The sequence below is a fragment of the Phocoena sinus genome, chromosome 3 (genome assembly GCF_008692025.1).
Source record: "Phocoena sinus isolate mPhoSin1 chromosome 3, mPhoSin1.pri, whole genome shotgun sequence".
Lineage (NCBI taxonomy): Eukaryota > Metazoa > Chordata > Mammalia > Artiodactyla > Phocoenidae > Phocoena > Phocoena sinus.
Genome location: NC_045765.1, coordinates 118722942 through 118740874, shown reverse-complemented (window position 1 = coordinate 118740874; position 17933 = coordinate 118722942). Strand labels below are relative to the sequence as shown.

The 17933-nt window shown below is 39.9% G+C and overlaps 1 protein-coding gene across 3 annotated transcripts in view; it reads left to right on the top strand.

The window, feature by feature from the left end:
* The window catches only part of PIK3R1 (phosphoinositide-3-kinase regulatory subunit 1), an 86618-nt gene that overhangs the window by 43165 nt on the left and 25520 nt on the right, over nucleotides 1–17933 (top strand). For all 3 annotated transcript variants that reach the window (XM_032625457.1, XM_032625458.1, XM_032625461.1), the window contains 2 exons: nucleotides 14848–14940; nucleotides 15378–15452. In XM_032625457.1, coding sequence (XP_032481348.1) covers nucleotides 14848–14940; nucleotides 15378–15452 — 168 coding nt within the window. The remainder of the gene's footprint in view (nucleotides 1–14847; nucleotides 14941–15377; nucleotides 15453–17933) is intronic.

Genomic DNA, 17933 nt, shown 5'->3' with positions numbered 1-17933 from the left:
TTCCAGAAGGTTCTTAGTGTATAATGAACCCTGCAGGTGCCCCAGCTCCCAGTCAGCCTGGACTCAGTGCCTTCACAGTATGGTTAAAGCTGGTTGTACTCATTACACACTAAAAGTAAAGAACTCAGAACTCTTAATTGATCTTTTGGGATATAAGGAATATGGTTCTTTTTTGTATATCTTTTTAGTGTTGATCCCAAAGCTAACATCTTCTGCAGATAACCAAATTCACACTGAGACAAACTGAAGGCTGTCCTTCTAGGGCTGTGCTGCCCAGTACAGGGTCCACCAGCCACATGTCACAGTCACATGTGGGAAATGCGGCTAGTCTAAATCGAGATGTGCTGTGAGTGTAAAAAAAGAAATGAAAAATGTCAAATAGCTCATTAATAACTTTTATACTGATCATATTTTGAAGTGATAGTACTTTGGATATATATTATTAAATAAAAGATTAAACTTTCCTCTGTTTCTTTTTGCTGGTAACGTGGCTATTAGAAAATTTTAATGTATATGGCTTACATTTGGACCCCACCATCAAAGGTACTGAAAGCCATCTTTCTCTGAATTTCTGGTATAAACTCAACTATTTTGCATATTCTGTTGGATTTCTTTTCATGTATATCTGTGTCTTTTCTTCCAAAATGAACTGTTACCTGGTCAAAGACAGGACCTTGGAAATGGTCCATCTGATACTGTGATTTTCAGCGATGGAGAGGGTTAGTGTTCGCCATGCCTGGGGAGTTCTCTCCTTTGTGGGACAGAGCACATATGCTCAACATCCTGTAGAATATCATAGAATTCAAAAAATGTGGTTAATAGGGACATGGGCCAGTCAGGGAGTGCTGTTCTCTCTCTCTCTTTTTAAAATATTTATTTAATATTTATTTATTTAAAAATATTTTTTAATATTTAATATTAATTATTAATATTTATGCTGGGTCTTAGCTGTGGCATGCGGGATCTGATTCTCTCACTAGGGATTGAACCTGGGTCCCCTGCATTAGGAGTGCAGAGTCTTAACCACTGGACCGCCAGGAAAGTCCTTAGGGAGTGCTGTTCTCTCTCTCTCTCTTTTAAATATTTATTTATTTTAAAATATTTTTTAATATTTATTTAATATCAATTATTAATACTTATGCTGGGTCTTCGTTGTGGCATGCGGGATCTAATTCTCTCACTAGGGATTGAACCTGGGTCCCCTGCATTGGGAGCACAGAGTCTTAACCACTGGACCACCAGGAAAGTCCTTAGGGAGTGCTTTTGAACTCTCTGCTTTTCAGGTCTGTCCTTTGACTGGAGAACTCTCGTCAGCTTTGTTTTTTTCCTAGCTCTATGGTCTGGCTCTTGGCCATCCCAGTTTCCAGAGTAGTGCACTGGGCTGCACCAAGGAAAGGTGCAGTCTTTAAAGAAAACGTGCCCTGTGGCACTCAGAGGGAATGACACACAATTAGTACAGAAGGATCCCTTGCAAGGAAGGTGCCGTCTTGTTCTCTAAACCCCTCTCAGTTAAGTCCTGGCTCTGACTGGAGCAGCTGTGTGAGCCTGGACAAAGCACTTAACCTCTCTGAGCCTCAGTTTTCTCGTGTGTAAAATGGGGATGCTGATAGAACCTTCCTCATAATCTAATAATTTCAGTAAAGCAGTTTTGCACAGTACCTGACACATCACAAATGTTACCCATTATTATTATTACTATGGTGGTAATGAGAGCCTCAGCTACTAAGGGCAGTCTTGAATGTTTTATTCCTGGTCTTGTGTGATTTGGGATTATTCCTACTGCCTGCCACATTTTTGAGAATGAATTATTTTTCAAATGACTGAATGTCCAGTCCCAGTCCCAAGTCCAGAGGTTGTACTGGACTTGGGACTGCTCTCTTCCCCAAACCCAAAGATCTAGGGTTTGGGAAACAGAGCAGTTTCCTCTGAGTATTTAATTCACCCCTTTACCTCTTTTATCACTGATATTTGTACTCACTGACTGCATAGCATAGATCACCAGCTCATTTTGCATGGACCCGCCCATCTCTTAGAACCCAGCCGGTCACTGGGCGGAAATCTTAAGATGTTGAAAGGAACTGCATTTACAAGCAACTTGATTCAGAAACTCAGGAGACAGTGACAGGAGAAAACTCCCTGTAGGAGAAATCACAGGTGAAGTAGAAAGAGCAGGGCCCTTGGATTCAGACAGATGTGGGTCGTGGTATGTGCCCTGGCAAACACTAGTCAAGCGATCTTGCCGTGGCCATCTAACCTCTCCTGAGTCTTTCCCACGTACACAATGAGACCGATGGACTTTGCAAGGCTGTTACCATGACTCAAGGAAATGGCCTAAGGGACTAGAGCAGTATCTAGGCCAGTGACTGCTCAGCCCTCCTGCCTTCCTCACTTGCCCTGACCCTTACTCTCCATTTCCTGATCTGCCCTCCCCCCGCCCCCCTAAACCGTGGTGTATAGAAGCCAGTTAGTGTTACATTCCCTGACTTGTAGCAGCCATGGCTTTGGAGTACATTTAAGAACATGTGGTTACTTGTCTTCCGTTAGATCCATGTACAGAAATGTGAGAAAGGTTTTAGTTCTTTTGAATTTACTGTTCATTCTGGCAAAGTGAAAGTTTATATCTCACTTAAAAACACTTTCAAAAAAGTTTCCCCTTCCCTGTTAGAAATTGTAAACTATCTTAATGAAATATAACTAAATTTTGCCGTTTTCCCACTTACTTAATTTATTGAATTTATCCCCCCCCCATATTTGAAGTAAGTTGTTGTTTGATGCCAACGCCAGCCATCCCCAGGTGCCTGTGATTTTTGCCAGCTTTGCAACAATATGGTGGCTAAAGGGAATATAGAGTTATTTTTAGAGTAATTCATGATTAAATGCAATTTAGTATTTTATATTGGCTATGTGATCTCCTTGACGTTAATCTTCAAATCATGGAATTTTAAGAACTAGAAATTATTTTAGAACTTCTTATCTAAACTTTACCACTTCAAGACCCAGAGATATTAAATGTTTTCCCCAAAGTTCCCCAATCTGTTATTGCCAGATCTAGAACTCATGTCCTTACCTATCGTCTATTTCTTTTTCTACTATGGCACAGTGGCTTTTCAATTGTTTTTCATATGATAGAATAATAATCCTGCATAGGTATGGCATTTAATAGAGCTTTTTTTTTTTTTTGCGGTACGCGGGCCTCTCACTGTTGTGGCCTCTCCCGTTGCGGAGCACAGGCTCCGGATGCGCAGGCTCAGCGGCCATGGCTCACGGGCCCAGCCACTCCGCAGCATGTGGGATCCTCCCGGACCGGGGCAGGAAGCCGTGTCCCCTGCATCGGCAGGCGGACTCTCAAACTGCGCCACCAGGGAAGCCCAGCGCTTTTTTTTTTTTAAACAGAAGTCACAGAAAGGATGCAATGTGTTAAAAGACCCTGATTTTTAGTTTCTCCAACAGATTACGTTCAAGTAATAGCCAAAAAGTATTTTACAGACTAAAATTAAAGTCTTTAGTCTTTAAAAAGCTAATGCAAAAAGTGACCAATGGGGGGAAAGCTAATACAGCCTTTTGGATTAATTAGCTTAACTTCGCCTAGCCCCTTTTAAAAAATTACCCAAGCTCCTGTTGAAGCCAGCAAAAAACATCTGTTGACTTATTTATAGCCACAATTTCTAAGAAGCATATTCTATAGCAGATGAAAAAGTAGTTGACAGCTCATAATTCATAAAGTTACTGGAGGCCTAATCTAACAGAACAAAATGTACAAAACTCGCTCCCGTGGTTCAGGCCCTATCACTTCCCTTTTAACTGAAGACAGAAGTGGTGCAACAAAGTGAAGCATAGGTTGCTCTGGTGGTTAAGAAAGAGGTGACTGGGTCCTTTTTTTCATTAACAACATCACAGGTATTGCAATATCTCCATTGTAGGAAACCATCATTTTTCTGACCATTCCCACTTTTCACTGGACGTTTGAACAGGGTGCGACCTAGAGATTGTTACCAACGTATTTTCTATCAAGAATCTGAAGGGTTGATGAAAATGACTGATTGAATACTTCTGTATCTGGGGCAAGCTTAACTTTTTTCTTCATTCCTTTTCTTTGACCACTTGTTATATTTGACATAGCCACTATGATATAGTCCGCCCTGCTGAATTTTAAGCAATTATAAAAATACACCCACTCCTCAGATGTCACCTATCTATATTTTTTAGCTCACTTCTGATCATCTTTTTGGGAACATAGTCAGATATCTTTCTAAAATCAATATGTTTCATATTTTGCTTCTGGTCTATCTGTAGGACCTCCTGTCCTATCACAGTTTTTTTTTTTTTTTTTAAAAGGGTAGATTAGTCTGGTACAAATAAGTCTTATAGCGTAGTACTATTTATTACCCTTTGCTTTTTTTGAGAATGTAAAGATATGATCCAACTGCTGCCCAAATTGGCCCATCTAAAATTGTTATCTTTAAAAAGAAAATCATATCCAGAGCAAGTCCATGGATTTCTTTAGCTGAGAGGTGAATAGCCTCTTGTTCATTTCACTATTGATTTTTGTACATTGTGAGATGAGAGACTTTATTAGCCCACAAGAATTACTCACATTTGTCTGAGGCAGTGAAAGTATTGCTCTGTTTTTTAAAAACTCTGATCCCTCACACGATTGTTAATGGTTGTGTTTACCTTTGTCTCACAATTGCTACCCTTTATTGTATATGTGTTTAAAAAACGTTTAATCAAAAAGTAGGATGAAATACTATCTTCCCTTCTTAGTTTTCTGTGCTAGCTGATAGGGAATTTTCTATTCAGTTATTTTCAGGCCCCTTGTCTTTCTCGCCTTTATTTTCTTTTTCTTTCCAATCTTATAGACACGTCATTTTCTCTGCCTCTTTGATCATGAGCATTTTAACTCCCTTCATATACTTATTAAGCATATCGTATTAATATTTCATTTTGGAGTCTTTGAAATATAAGTTACTATATATATATATATATATATATATACATATATTTTTTTGGTAAATTTTTTGCTGGGCCCTTTCTGCATCTGATGATTAACGAAAATAAGTCCATTTGTACCTTGCTGAAAGTGATGTTAGCCAGCTATATTTAGCTTAACAAAACCCATTACATCCTCGGGGAAGAATGTGCTTAGTTTAGCCTTATGAGAAAATATTTAATAAATGCTGTCCTGAAAATATTTAGCCTGGCTGAGTGGACTGGCAAGAGTTTAATCCTGATAAAGCCGAGGTGATGGCGAGAAGCTGGCCCTCCAGTCCAAGCTCAGGTTGAACAAACGCACCTCTTGTCACTAAGGGTTGTAGCTGTGGGTGTCTCCTGTTGCCAAGTGCTTCACCATCAGTATCCTGCAAAGATTTTCCACCCCCTTCTCATGGCTCCAGAATGGCATCATGCAGCAGGTCTGCCTAAGGAGGAAATGAGGTTCATGGAGTGGTTTTATGGCCAGCTTGGAAGTTGATCTGTTCCTTAAAATCCTGGCTTTACCACTGACTGCTGGCATGTCTTTGACCAACTTGCTGAACTTAGCCTCAGTTTCCTCCTCTGTAAAATGGGGACGATTACAATACCACACAAGGTTCTGCACACGAAATGAGATAAAGCACATAAAGCATTGAGCAGTTTTCAACACTTATTGTTCAATACTATCAGTAGTATTGGGAACTGATACTACTAGTAGATGGGAACTATCAGTACTAGTAGTACTAGTAATAATGTGTTAGGTCAGCCTTTCTAATATATCCTTGCCTTCCCACCACCATCCCCCTACCCACTAAATTTAAAGGGCTGAGTTTTCTTGAATGTGGCAAGGTAGGAAAAGCTCTGATGTGGACATCAGAACTGAGTTCTAGCCCTTGGCCTGAACTTCTGTGGGACCTTGGGCAAGTCGTGACCCACGCAGTCTCACCCCACACAGTGGTACACAGATGCACAGAGCACTAGTAATAAGGTCACACTTCTTGGTCTGCGTTTTGCTGGTGATCTTTAACTGAAGCCTTCCATCAGCCAGAACCTTGGAAGAGAAGAAAAATGCTAATCTCTCTCTTTTGGTTTCTAATTGGGTATAATAGCAGATCTAATTAGAGTTGATAGCCAGACCCTCTGAGTTAGGCAGCCTCACTTGCCTGACACATGTTTAGATGTTGGGCCACGGGATCTGGTATAAGATCAGCCCATGAAGCCAGGACATTTAGGCAACAAGTTATCAGTGTGGAGGTTAATCGTTGGGAGTCTGTCTCCTACAGAGATCTGGATTTCCTCTCTCTGATTGGTGGATTCACGCTTAATCCTTGCTACTCAAGGTGTGGTCTGAGGACCAGCAGCCTGGGCATCACCTGGGAGCTTGCTGCAAATGCAAAATCCTGAACCTCACCCTGATCTACTGAATCAGGTTATTAATCCACATTAAAGTTTAAGAAGCACTGCCCTAAACATCTGCTCTTGGGAGTATTCTGTCTGGCACAGAGGATGTTTACTAAATACTGGTAGAATTCGTATTTGGCATTAATTTTTTTCTAGATTTACAGCTTCTTTCCTCTCTTTGGGTATAACATGTTGATGTGTTAGGTAGCTCGGATTGCCGTGACAAAATACCATATCCTGGGTGGCTTAAACAACAAAAATTGGTTTCTCAGTTCCGTTCATGTGGTGGAAGGTCTGAGATCCAGGTGCCAGCATGGTTGAGTTCTGGTGGGGGCCCTTACCTGGCTTGCAGGCAGTGCCTCATTTTGTGTTCTCATGTGGCAGAGAGAAAAAGAGGAAGCTCTCTGGTGTCTCTTCTTATAAGGGCACTAATCCCATCGTGATGGCCCCCACCCTCACGATGTCTACTTAATTACCTCCCAAAGGTCGCATCTCCAAATACACTCACATTGGGAGTTAAGGCTTCAACATGTGAATTTGGAGGGATGCAGTTCAGTCCACGGCACCTGATTTCTACACCTTACTTTGAGATGCATCCAAAAAAGTAAGATGGGCTGATGGAAAGATATGTAATAAATATAGTAAATATTTAAATATAGTAAATGTTAATTATAGAGTCTAGGATGAGGATACATGGACATTCACTGTACAGTTCTTTCTGGTATGATCACAATTGTCAGAGAAAAAGCTCTGCTCTTTCTTTAGTTACTAGAACAGAATCTGGTGGTTCTTTTCTCTGATTTCCATCCGGGCTTTCTTAAAACTGCCTCACTGGCCAGCTTTGCCTCTTCGGCAGTGCCCACCTCTGCCCGCTCTCCTTGGTCAGCCAATGTCCTGCTTCTTCGCTGTTAGTTAGTGAGGTTCCAGCCTCCACCGGAATGCTTCTTTCTGGTCTCTGGTTTCCCCAGTAGTGTCCTTCTGTCCAGTTTCTCTCTTACCTCCGCCCTCTCCTGATCAGAGGATCCTTCAATTCTTGTGAGATTGGGGTTTCTCAAGTTACATTGGAAGAGCCTGCTGTATTGTTTTTAAGCATTTCTACCATTTTCTGCCTTTGACGGTGAAATCTGCTGTCAGATAAAAGTGGGAGAGAAGTGAGTGCCATGCTCTGCCCCTAGGGAGAGAGCATGGCTCACCTAGGGCCCCAACCTCCCTCTTGTTGTTCATGGGGCTCCCATTGTTTTCTCTTTATGACCTTAATTATCTGCAGTTCAAGATGTTTTCTAGTGACGGGTGATGTACTGACTTGTATATTTGGGGGGAAGCTCAAAAGCTCGTGTTATTAGGGTCATTTTACTTGAACACACCAGAAAGTGCTATGGCTGCCCACTTGTAGGATGGGGCATCCAGTATCTGTGTGTCATGTGACACCCTTGCCACAGTTACCCTTAAATTAGCCTTGGTGTGAAATTCGGGGAAACTTATCACAGGTTTCTCTCCTTGACTGGGACTTGTAGACTCTGGTGGAGAGAAACAGGTCCAAGCTGAACTCAGGGACACTATTCATGAACTTTGTGACCAAATGACTTAATTTCTCTCAGTCTCCCCACCTTTAAATTGAGGGTGATAAGGAACTGCTATGAAAAATAAGTGAAAGCATGTCTGTAAAATACTGAGTGTGGAGGTGTGAGTCCTAATTGATGTTCAGTAATAGTCATTCACCCAAGAAACTCAAGGGCCCATTGGGTATGTGTCACATGATTTTCCCTTCTTCCCTTCCTTTTTGGGGCCTCTCAGTCACACTTCATACAAAATCTTTCTAAGCCAACAGACCGAAGGATCAACTTCCTTATAAACCATTAGCCTCCGAAATCCCGGGGACTCAACTATGAATTATTTTCCTGGTGGGGAGAGGGGGGTGTTCCCTTCTCTTCCCCATTTATCTCCTGCCCAGAATCTTAATTTGCTCTATGCTGTAAATTGTAATCTTTAAATCAGACTCCAATTTAGGTGATAAGAATCACAATTAGGCTAGCCTGTCAAAGATTAAGTGTAATCTTGCATTTCAATCTCCACGCAGAGGCTTTAGCCAGGCCATCAGAAGCGAAGCTGTAATGTCTGCTTATGTTTAATAAAGTCTTTGCCTGCTGTTTGTTTCCTGTATAGTCTCTTGTCTAGAAATAAATTAAATGGGCAGAGGATCTCAGATCCCTTTCATTTGTTTTTAAGCTGTGAAGCAGAAGAGATAAACGGGAGAAGATAAACTTAAGGATATTAAAGACTAATTAGTTTAGGGTGTCTGAAAAGATCTGCAAACTTCTTGTTTAAATCTGTTGACAACTCTTATTAATTCCCTCTGACTAGTTATCCCTGAAAATAGTGTAGTTACGGCTGAAGATTTACTTTCACATCTACTCTTTCTACTCCCATTTTCAGTTGCCCCTATTTTTTTCCCTTCCTTCTCCTGCAAAAGAAAAATCCTTGTTTCCACCAAATTCAATATCCTTCCAACTTCATCTTTCCTTTACATTCAGAAAACTGGAGTATAATAACTCAAATAGATAGTCCTTATAGGAGAAAGTGCAATGTATTGAAAATCATGTGATAATTTAGATATGAGTTCTGAAAAGATATTGAGTGTTTTTATATGTAGAAAGGCAAAATGCAGATGTCTACCCTAATTAAATGTTTCCTGTTTGCCACCTTAAAAAAGTATTGAGAATTCTTTCTGTCTTATAATAATTTCTGGTGTTAAAATTTGCCATTCCAATTGGGTATTTTAAAAATCTGTAAATAATAATGAAAAAGAGTACATGAATAAGTCTCAATTAATAATAGCTACCCATTAGTTTGTGCTTGCTACATTCTAGGCACTGTGCTTACCCATGTTTGTTTATACAGTATTCATTTAATCCTTGTTACACTTAAAATTATTCCCATTTTACAGATGAAGAAACTGGGATTCAAGTTAATTAGCATACCCAAGATTACACTCAGTAAGTGGCAAAACTAAGATTAAAACCCAGGTCTCTTTGGCTTTAAACCTGTGTTTTTAATAATTTCTCTACTGCTGATTAAACAGGTGTGTTCCAAAATTAAGGAACTCATAACTGGTGGTGGTGGGGTGATTTTTTGGGGGAGCTTTGTTTCAGTTTTCAGGTGCATTATCTCAGCCAGCATTGGTTATGGCTTTGCCCATAGAACTTAAGAAGTTTAAACCTTCAGAGTATTAACCGTTATAAGCATAAAGTATGAACACGCTTATAAGGTTTATTTAAGAGAAGTATAGGGATTTGTTAGATTGTTGCCCACCAGAATGTACATTTTTCATTTGAAAGAATGAGAGAGACTGTGTTAGGCAGGACTAAAGTTTTGATTCAGCTACAATTTAACAGACAAGCATCTTGATTTAATATTGATCCACACTTTGCACATACTTTCTTTTCTGTGTATTTGTATTACATTTTAAAAGGTAAGTGGCAGCTTTTCATGTACATCCAGGCTGCTTCCATCAGTAATGGAATACTTGGCTTGGGCAGTCTCTGGAGTCCCAGAATTTCAGCTTAAACTTTCCATTCGTCCCTTCCAGGCACTAACTCTAAAATATCCTTTTTTATGGAGAAGGCCTCCAAAAGGTGTAGCTGTGTGCTGGTTTCATCTTGCACTTTGTAGCGGCGTTGGCACCATTTAACGTGAAGCATGCCACTATCTCCCACACACCACTGGTGCCCAGGGACTGTTCAGGCCTGTCCATGTTAGTGATTTGGGAAGGGCCTAAGGCGGGAGAGAAGGCTCTCTTCTGTGTGACTCGTTGTCACCAGGGCAAAGGGGGAAAATAGAACTAGTGGAAAATGCAGCACTTATGATGTGTCATCAAAAATTCTTTCTACAACCTGGGACACCTACTTCATTGGTGTTCCTGTTAAAGGCTGATTCCTCTCTTTTTTTGAAACAATCTTTTTTTGAAACAATACACGTCTTGGCTTCACCACTGCTTTTAGACCCTTTTGCTGTTCTTCCTTATCTTCTTTCTCCTTAAGTAATACTGATTTCTTTTGCTGAAAAGTGATTCAGCTAAGTGAAAAACTGGTGTTGGCTTGTCGTAGAGGAATCTAAAATTCACCCAGTTTTAAGAGTGGACTTGGCTCTCCAGACGTGTACACTGGCTACAGCAGGATTCAAAACGCAAAAAACATTCCTCATTCAGATATAAAAATCTGTCTGAAAGGTGAAATCAAATGAGAATTTACATTTAAACTTGATGAGGATCATGCTCTGCTAATTTGTGTTTTGTTTAATAGCTACCACGTACGATCTCTACATTTTGTGTGTGTGTGTGTCTCTCTCTCTCTCCCTCTCTCTCTCTCTCTCTCTCTCTCTCTCTCTCTATATATATATATATATATATATATATATATATTTAGTTCCATTATGTTTTAGTTTATTGAACTGTATGATGTGGTACTTTATCATGGACTTTTCAAAGAACAACTTGCCAAATTTGGTACTTTCCTAGCAATTGTCATTTCCCGTTGGAATTTTTTTAAATGAGATCTAACGGAAGCATAAATATTGACCTTGTGTATTTAATAAAATTAAAGGAATAGTTGATTTTAGGATTGTTGAAATAATTAATATTTTGCTTTAGAATGCTTTTTAGACTTTCACTCTTAATTGATCCTATTGCCCGAAATAGAAAATGTGAACTTTAAAAGCTTACTGGGTGAAGCTTCCACATCCCATATGTTTAAATATTTTAAAGGGGAAATGGATTGAATCATAGATATTGTACTAGAGAATAGGAAATCCTTGAATTGTTATTTTAAAAAACCTTGTCTCTTTGTAAAATTTACCTTTTAAAATTCCCATTGAAAAACTTTGATCGGTTATGATGCTTTATACATTGGGGTAATAAGCTTTTTTCAATATTAACAAAATTCAGTGGTAAATTCACTCGATGTGTTACAAAGGAGTACCTGTACTTCCTAATGTATATGTCTAGTTTTTTTCTTTTTAAAGTATTCTTGGGGTGTACTTTGAGAAAAATGTCGTTATAGATACCTGATAGCCATCACAACGCTTTTTAGAAACTTCATGTAGTACTTGTGTGAGTGAAACAAATGATATTTTGCAGCTCAGGATATGCCGCATGGAAAGTAAACTACCATGTTTTGCCAAAGAAACATTGAAAGGACTAAGGAAAGGCTTTTTTCCCCCCTCCTTCTTCAAGCTGAAGTGAAGAAATAAGAGCGGCAGAAACAATTTTATATGTAGTATTTGCCAACCCAGTAATATAACAACTCTTGGGTGCATATTTCAGTCACAATTAGGTGAAATCTTTAATTATTACTTAATTTAACTTTCATATTTGCCTGCAGAAATGACTGTTGATAAGATTCTGAAAGGAGATAAACCTTTATTAAGTAATTCCGTTTTTAGTTGCCAACTTTAAGGGGTTTTTTTTTCATTTTTTAATTTTAAAATATGTCTGTGTAATTTATGAGGGAAGGAAAAGAAGAACGAGGCATGTTAGTTGGATGAGTGTCGTGTGGATATGTGGGTTCATGCATTTACTGTTTAATCTTTAGCTTTTTGCTTTTGGCTGTGCTGAGATCTGTAAGTTTGAGAGGGCTAAGAAGAGAAGCTACAGTGAGTCCCAATTAATAATATTTCTCTACAATATATCTCTGCCTTTATGTTTTCCTTCTGTTACATGTGCTGATAGGATGATATTTCATTTTGCTCAGTGTAGAAGGCATCTATGAGGGAGGCTGTTTTTGTGAGCTGATAATCTAAGGCAAAGGGAAGTAGTTTATAACGTATCAGAGGAATGAGATGCTGTGCTCTTTCATTTTATAGTATTCCTTTTTTTATTTTACAGTGCTTTTAACTAAAAAAAAACTATGAAACTTTCAAGATATTTTTTATTAAAGTATAGTTGATTTACAATATTGTGTTAGTTTCAGGTATACAGCACAGCGATTCAGTTTCATATATATATTCTTCAGATTCTCTTCCCTTATAGGTTTTTACAAAATATTGAGTCTAGCTCCCTGTGCTGTACAGTAGGTCCTTGTTGGTTATCTATTTTATATATAGTAGTGTGTATATGTTAATCCCAACCTCCTAATTTATCCCTCCCCCCACCCCAAGATATTTGTATTTTTAAGTGCTTTTCGGGTATACTCATATGTTAACAGATTTGGGCGACGTCATTGCTGGATTTCTTCAGGCAGGGGGTGGGGGTCACCCGCATGGATTTGCTTATCATATATAGCATGTCGTAAAACTTACTACTAACCCAAAACAGATGACTAGCTCCATTCCTGGATATTCTGATTCTGGGGGTTTGTAGTCATACCCAGCATTCTGTCTTCCTGGCAAGTTCTCCACATGATCCATAGGCACAGGCCAGTGGGGAAAGCACCAGTGAGATGAAGTGTCCATTCAGCTCTCTGCATCGCGACTGTCTGGCAAGTCAGTGGCATATCTGTCCTGCTTTCATGAAGTGCGAAACGTGTTCAAGTGCTGTTGCAGTAGGACAAAGTGGCCCAGGAAACTCAGTGATAAATTTTGTGTGCCCTGCGTTCAGATGTTGATAAGCCCCGTGTCTAGATGCCATGTCCTCTGGGACAGCTTTTCGTGGGGTCTTTGCAGCACGAAGTCAACTCAGGAATCTTTCATCTGTTGTTGACAAAACTTGCCCTTGCTTAGGCTATAGGACTGCGCTCTTCAATAGTGTGGTCACTAGCTACATACAGCTATCTCATTTTAAATGACGACAATTAAAAATTCACTTCCTCCGTTGCAATAGCTACATTTCAAGGGCTCAGGAGCACTTGCTGGGTAGCACAGCTAATAGAACATTTCCATCATCACAGAAAGTGCTTCTGGAGAGTGCTGCTATAGGATTTTCTTCCATAACTTAGCTCTTCTCCTTTTATCCTGGGTACTTGGAATGGCTAATAGCGTTAGGTGGCAAGATCACGTTACTGTCTATCTCGGGAAATAGTGCCACCTAAAAGGGTCTTCTACTACAGGGTCTGGGTTTCCGAAATGACGTAAATCATACTTAATTCTCTCAGGTCCAGATTTAACATAATCTTACTTGACTTGTCTTGTGAATCTGTTGTTCTTCTGTTCTGACTCACTGTTAGAAAGATGGGCTTCATTAGAAATGTGCTTATTTAACATGACATATGGCTTATAATAAAAATCACACCACTAAAATCTCATTGAAACAAAATTGTCAGTATTTAGTCTTTCTTATTAGATTATATTAACTATTTCTAGGTGAGAGTATATACACAGCATTGAACCTTAAGTGTCTACAAATCATTTATTGATGGCTGATAAACAGACTGCACATGTAGGTATTTTCATGAAGGCTGTCATTTTACCTATATTTTGCACTTTGAGAAATTTGAGATGAGTATATTTAGCTCCCTCTTCTGGTATATTATGAGAAAAATATTTGTACTTTACTTTCGTATATTTTTGGAGTGAAAATACAGTTATCAATGTTATGTTGAAGTGCATTATTTGTGTCATCCAATTAGACTTTTTTTTTCCTTTGTATCATTTGGTAAAACATGTAAATAAAAGCATGGAAACAAGTTCATGAAAGCATCACATTTCTTAAGATATTAACTGACCAAAACATATGTAAGCAAATAAAGGCTTTTCAAGAGCAGGTCCATGGGGATTTAATTTGAGTCTCAAGTGGCCAGGGATCATTTGTACTGGCTTCGGATCTGATATTAAGCCCACCCTGCCATTTGTGGGGCTTGGGGCAAAAATACAAAAGGAAGGCCAAGCCTGTATCTAAATATTTTAAAGTTAGAAATCATATATTGATTGTTAACAGACAGTTCAGTAAGATACGTTCCATTCTCCTACCTGGGAAGTTACTTCTTCACAATGACCAGCAAGCCAGATTTGTATTTAGAGTTCTTGGGTTCTCAGTTCTGCCTGAGAGTGTGGTGATATGGGGAGAGCTGGTTCCCAGCCCACCCCTGGCTTGGCCCTGCGCTGCCAGGACCTTTGCACGTCCAGACTCCGTTCCATCCTGATCTCCACTCGCCACAGCCCTCGCCCACTCCCCAGGTCCAAAGGGGCACCCCTGCAGGGAGATCTGCCCTGGGGAGGGTGGACCTGGGGAAGAGGCCCGCGAGGCCACTGGGGCAACGGATTCCAGGCTTCTGGGAAGTGTTCTGAGTGTGTCCTAGGAGAGAAGCAGTGGGCGTGTACCCTTGGCCCCCCAAACTCATCACACTGTGGGAAGAGGCACAGCTGCAGGGAGGCCCACAAGGAGCCTTCTCAACACAGGGCCCAGTACGGGCTCCCTCTCGTTCCGGCCTGAGGTTGCTGCCATCCCAGTAGGACTACATGACTTTGTGTTCTAGTCATCTTCGCTGATGTTTACTGCGTTGGATTACCCCCGATGAAACGTAACGGCGCAATTGTGTTTATTTGCAGCTTCGACTCTTCCAGACCTTGCAGAGCAGTTCGCTCCTCCGGACGTTGCTCCACCGCTTCTTATCAAGCTAGTGGAAGCCATTGAAAAGAAAGGTAATCCAGCTGGTAGAGGGAGTCGGTTAACGGGTTATGGCCTGATCTCGTGGGTGTTATCATTTGTATTTGTCTCATGGACGTTCATTAAATACACTCCTTGCCACCTGTGCTGGACCCACAAGCTGTTTGTTGCACTGACCTGGGGAGATAATCTTGGTCTGACTTCTGACTCTACACTAACACGTAGTTATTGCATGGAAACTGTTAACTTCTCCCTATTTTAATAAAGAGAATTAATTTGCTCCTCAGCGGCCAGGTGATGTTGCCAAAATTATTGACATGCCATAAGATGAACAGTAGGAGTTGACTTCCAGGAATATTTAGTACACATCTAGAATAGACACTGGATAGAAACTGGAATGTCTCTCTGGCCGCAGGCTCACACATTCTCCAGAGAGCTGTGTTTTGCATACTCAGTCTGTTTTGTGTCCTAGGTCTGGAATGTTCAACTCTATACAGAACACAGAGCTCCAGCAACCCAGCAGAATTACGACAGCTTCTTGATTGTGGTGAGTGTCACAGAGCTAGAAATACACATGGGAAAGGCGATTCTTACCTTTCTGTTTCAGGTAAAGCACAAAACATGTGAGCTTAACTGTGCAACATTCTCAGTTTGAAGGGAGCTCAGAAATATGCACACTTCCCTCTGCCCTGTTATGGTAAGAGGGCAGACCTCGGATGTTTGTCTCCTGAGTTGGGGTGTGTGTGCCTGCCTGCCTGCAGGTACTTGGCTGTCATCACAGCCATGAGCCTCTGGGTGCTGTAGAAACTGCACAGGAGAGAAGCATCTTGGGATTTCTCTGCCTCTGCTTATCTACCATCTTTCTCTGACCCTGCCATTGGCTACATCTAATTCATCTGGACCAGTTAAAAAATTATTTATAAGTCTACGTCATTTAACAAAGGTCTCTTCTGACCTTTCCCTTTTTCCCTTTCTCTCTCTTTTTCCTTTTCTTTTCCCTTTCCTTCTGTCTTCCTTCCTTGCTTGCTTGCCTTTTCATGCCATATTTACGTCAAGTAACATCATGATATTGTTATCTACTGTAATGTGCTGGTAAACCAACTCTCTGGGGAGGAAAAAAAAAAGCCCTGGTTTGTAGCATTTACCTACTTCTGTGGTGTAAATCTTCTCACCGTGGTTAATTTCAAGCTACCAACGTGTTATCACTGAACTCTTGGGAAGAATTGTGAGCCAGTACAAGTCGGCTCAAGCACACCATTGGTTAAACGACGTCAATTAATTTAACCAAGTGGTGGCTTTATTATTTGTCCCTTCCCTCCTTTGCCATACAGAATAAAACTGTACAAATGTAAATTTCCTGGCCAGCATTCTAGCAAGTCATCTTCTACATCAACTTCTAGAATCTCTCAGATCCTTCATTCCCTCCCAGTACTTTTCTTTTCATTAATAATTTTTTGCCTCACACTATTTTAACTGAATTTGGGTGTTTGAACCAAAAGGAGTGAAACCCAGTTTTGGAAGAAGCACCTTCAGGCGTGCAGTTATGCAAAGAATGCCCACGTGACATTTAATAAACGAAAAAATTTCAAGTGTGAGGCAGCTTCAAAACGAGGCAGCTTATGAAAATTTCTAGAAAAGGTGTTTCTGGGAAAAAAGAAGGAGATTAGATCTTTATCTGTCGATAGTTTTACTTGAAATGCACCGCCCAAATGTTTGAAGCTTAAAAAAAAAAATTTTTTTTTAACTTTCATTTTTCCTTTGTACATGGAAATCAGTCTTACACACACACAGGGTACATCCTCCTACATACATCCAGAGTAGGTCATTAGAAGTTGACTGGCAGAAAAATCAAGGTGAAAAGACTTGTTTTTCTTTATCTCTAACAGCTTTACCAGGGTGTTAAGGAAACACCAAGTTTTGTCCTAGCCCATTGAAACAGAGATACATGTTTTGGTCAGAAAATTGGTCAAATCGAACATGTTAAAAGTCACAGGAAGTGTTTAGACTTCAGAGACTGATGAAACGGGAGTTATTTGCGAAAGAGCTGTTACGTTTTTAAATGTGACCAAGAACAAAATGATGCAGTTGGGCTTTAAAAAAATCTTCGCACCACCTGTAAGATGGAATAAATAACCCAAATTCACTTCAACAAGATATTTTGACAGACAGCTTTCTTTGCGCATTTGAGATCAAAACACACATAGAAAACTGGTTTCCCTTGGATTCTGTGCTATAAAAGCGAATTTTGTGGCAAAACAAAAAGAGTAAACATTATCTCAATTTAGGAGTGAGGATCCTCCAGGACTGTCTCCAGCTTGAGGATTTTTCAGTCTATAAAAAAATCGTAATATCCTGGAGGAAGCTCAAAGATAGGTCACTTACACTAAAAGCAAAAAGTATGGCTTTTAACCAACCCCATGAATTACCAATGTCTGAAAAGGACAGACGTGGGTGGAGGACAACAGCCTACATTTATTAGCACCTACTGAGTTATTTTATTTCATCCACACATCAGTCTTGTGATACAATATTAGTAACTGCTGATGGTAAAGCCATGACTTGCATCCAAATGGTTCTGACTCTAAAAGCCCTTATCCTTGTTTTTCCCACACTATATTGCCCTAAAATAAAATATTTCTCTCTTGTTTTTTTTTTTTCATTTTAATGGTGTGAATTATTTTCTTTCTCTCTTTCTCTCTCTCTTTTGGTTTCTCTTAACCTGAATTAGGCTTTTCCTTTAAAAGTTCTCATTACAAGAAAAACCTATGTGTGTGACTCTGTGTGGTGATGGATATTCACTAGACTTACTGTGGTGATGGTTTAACAGTGGTATATACAAATATCAAATCATTATGTGGTACACCTGAAACTGATATAATGCTGATATATCTGTTATGTCAAGATACCTCAATTTTAATTTATTTTTATTTTTTTTAAAGAAACGGTAGAGATTTTTTTTTTTTTTGCCTGTGCCACGCGGCATGTGGGATCTTAGTTTCCCGACCAGGGATCGATCCCACACCCCTCT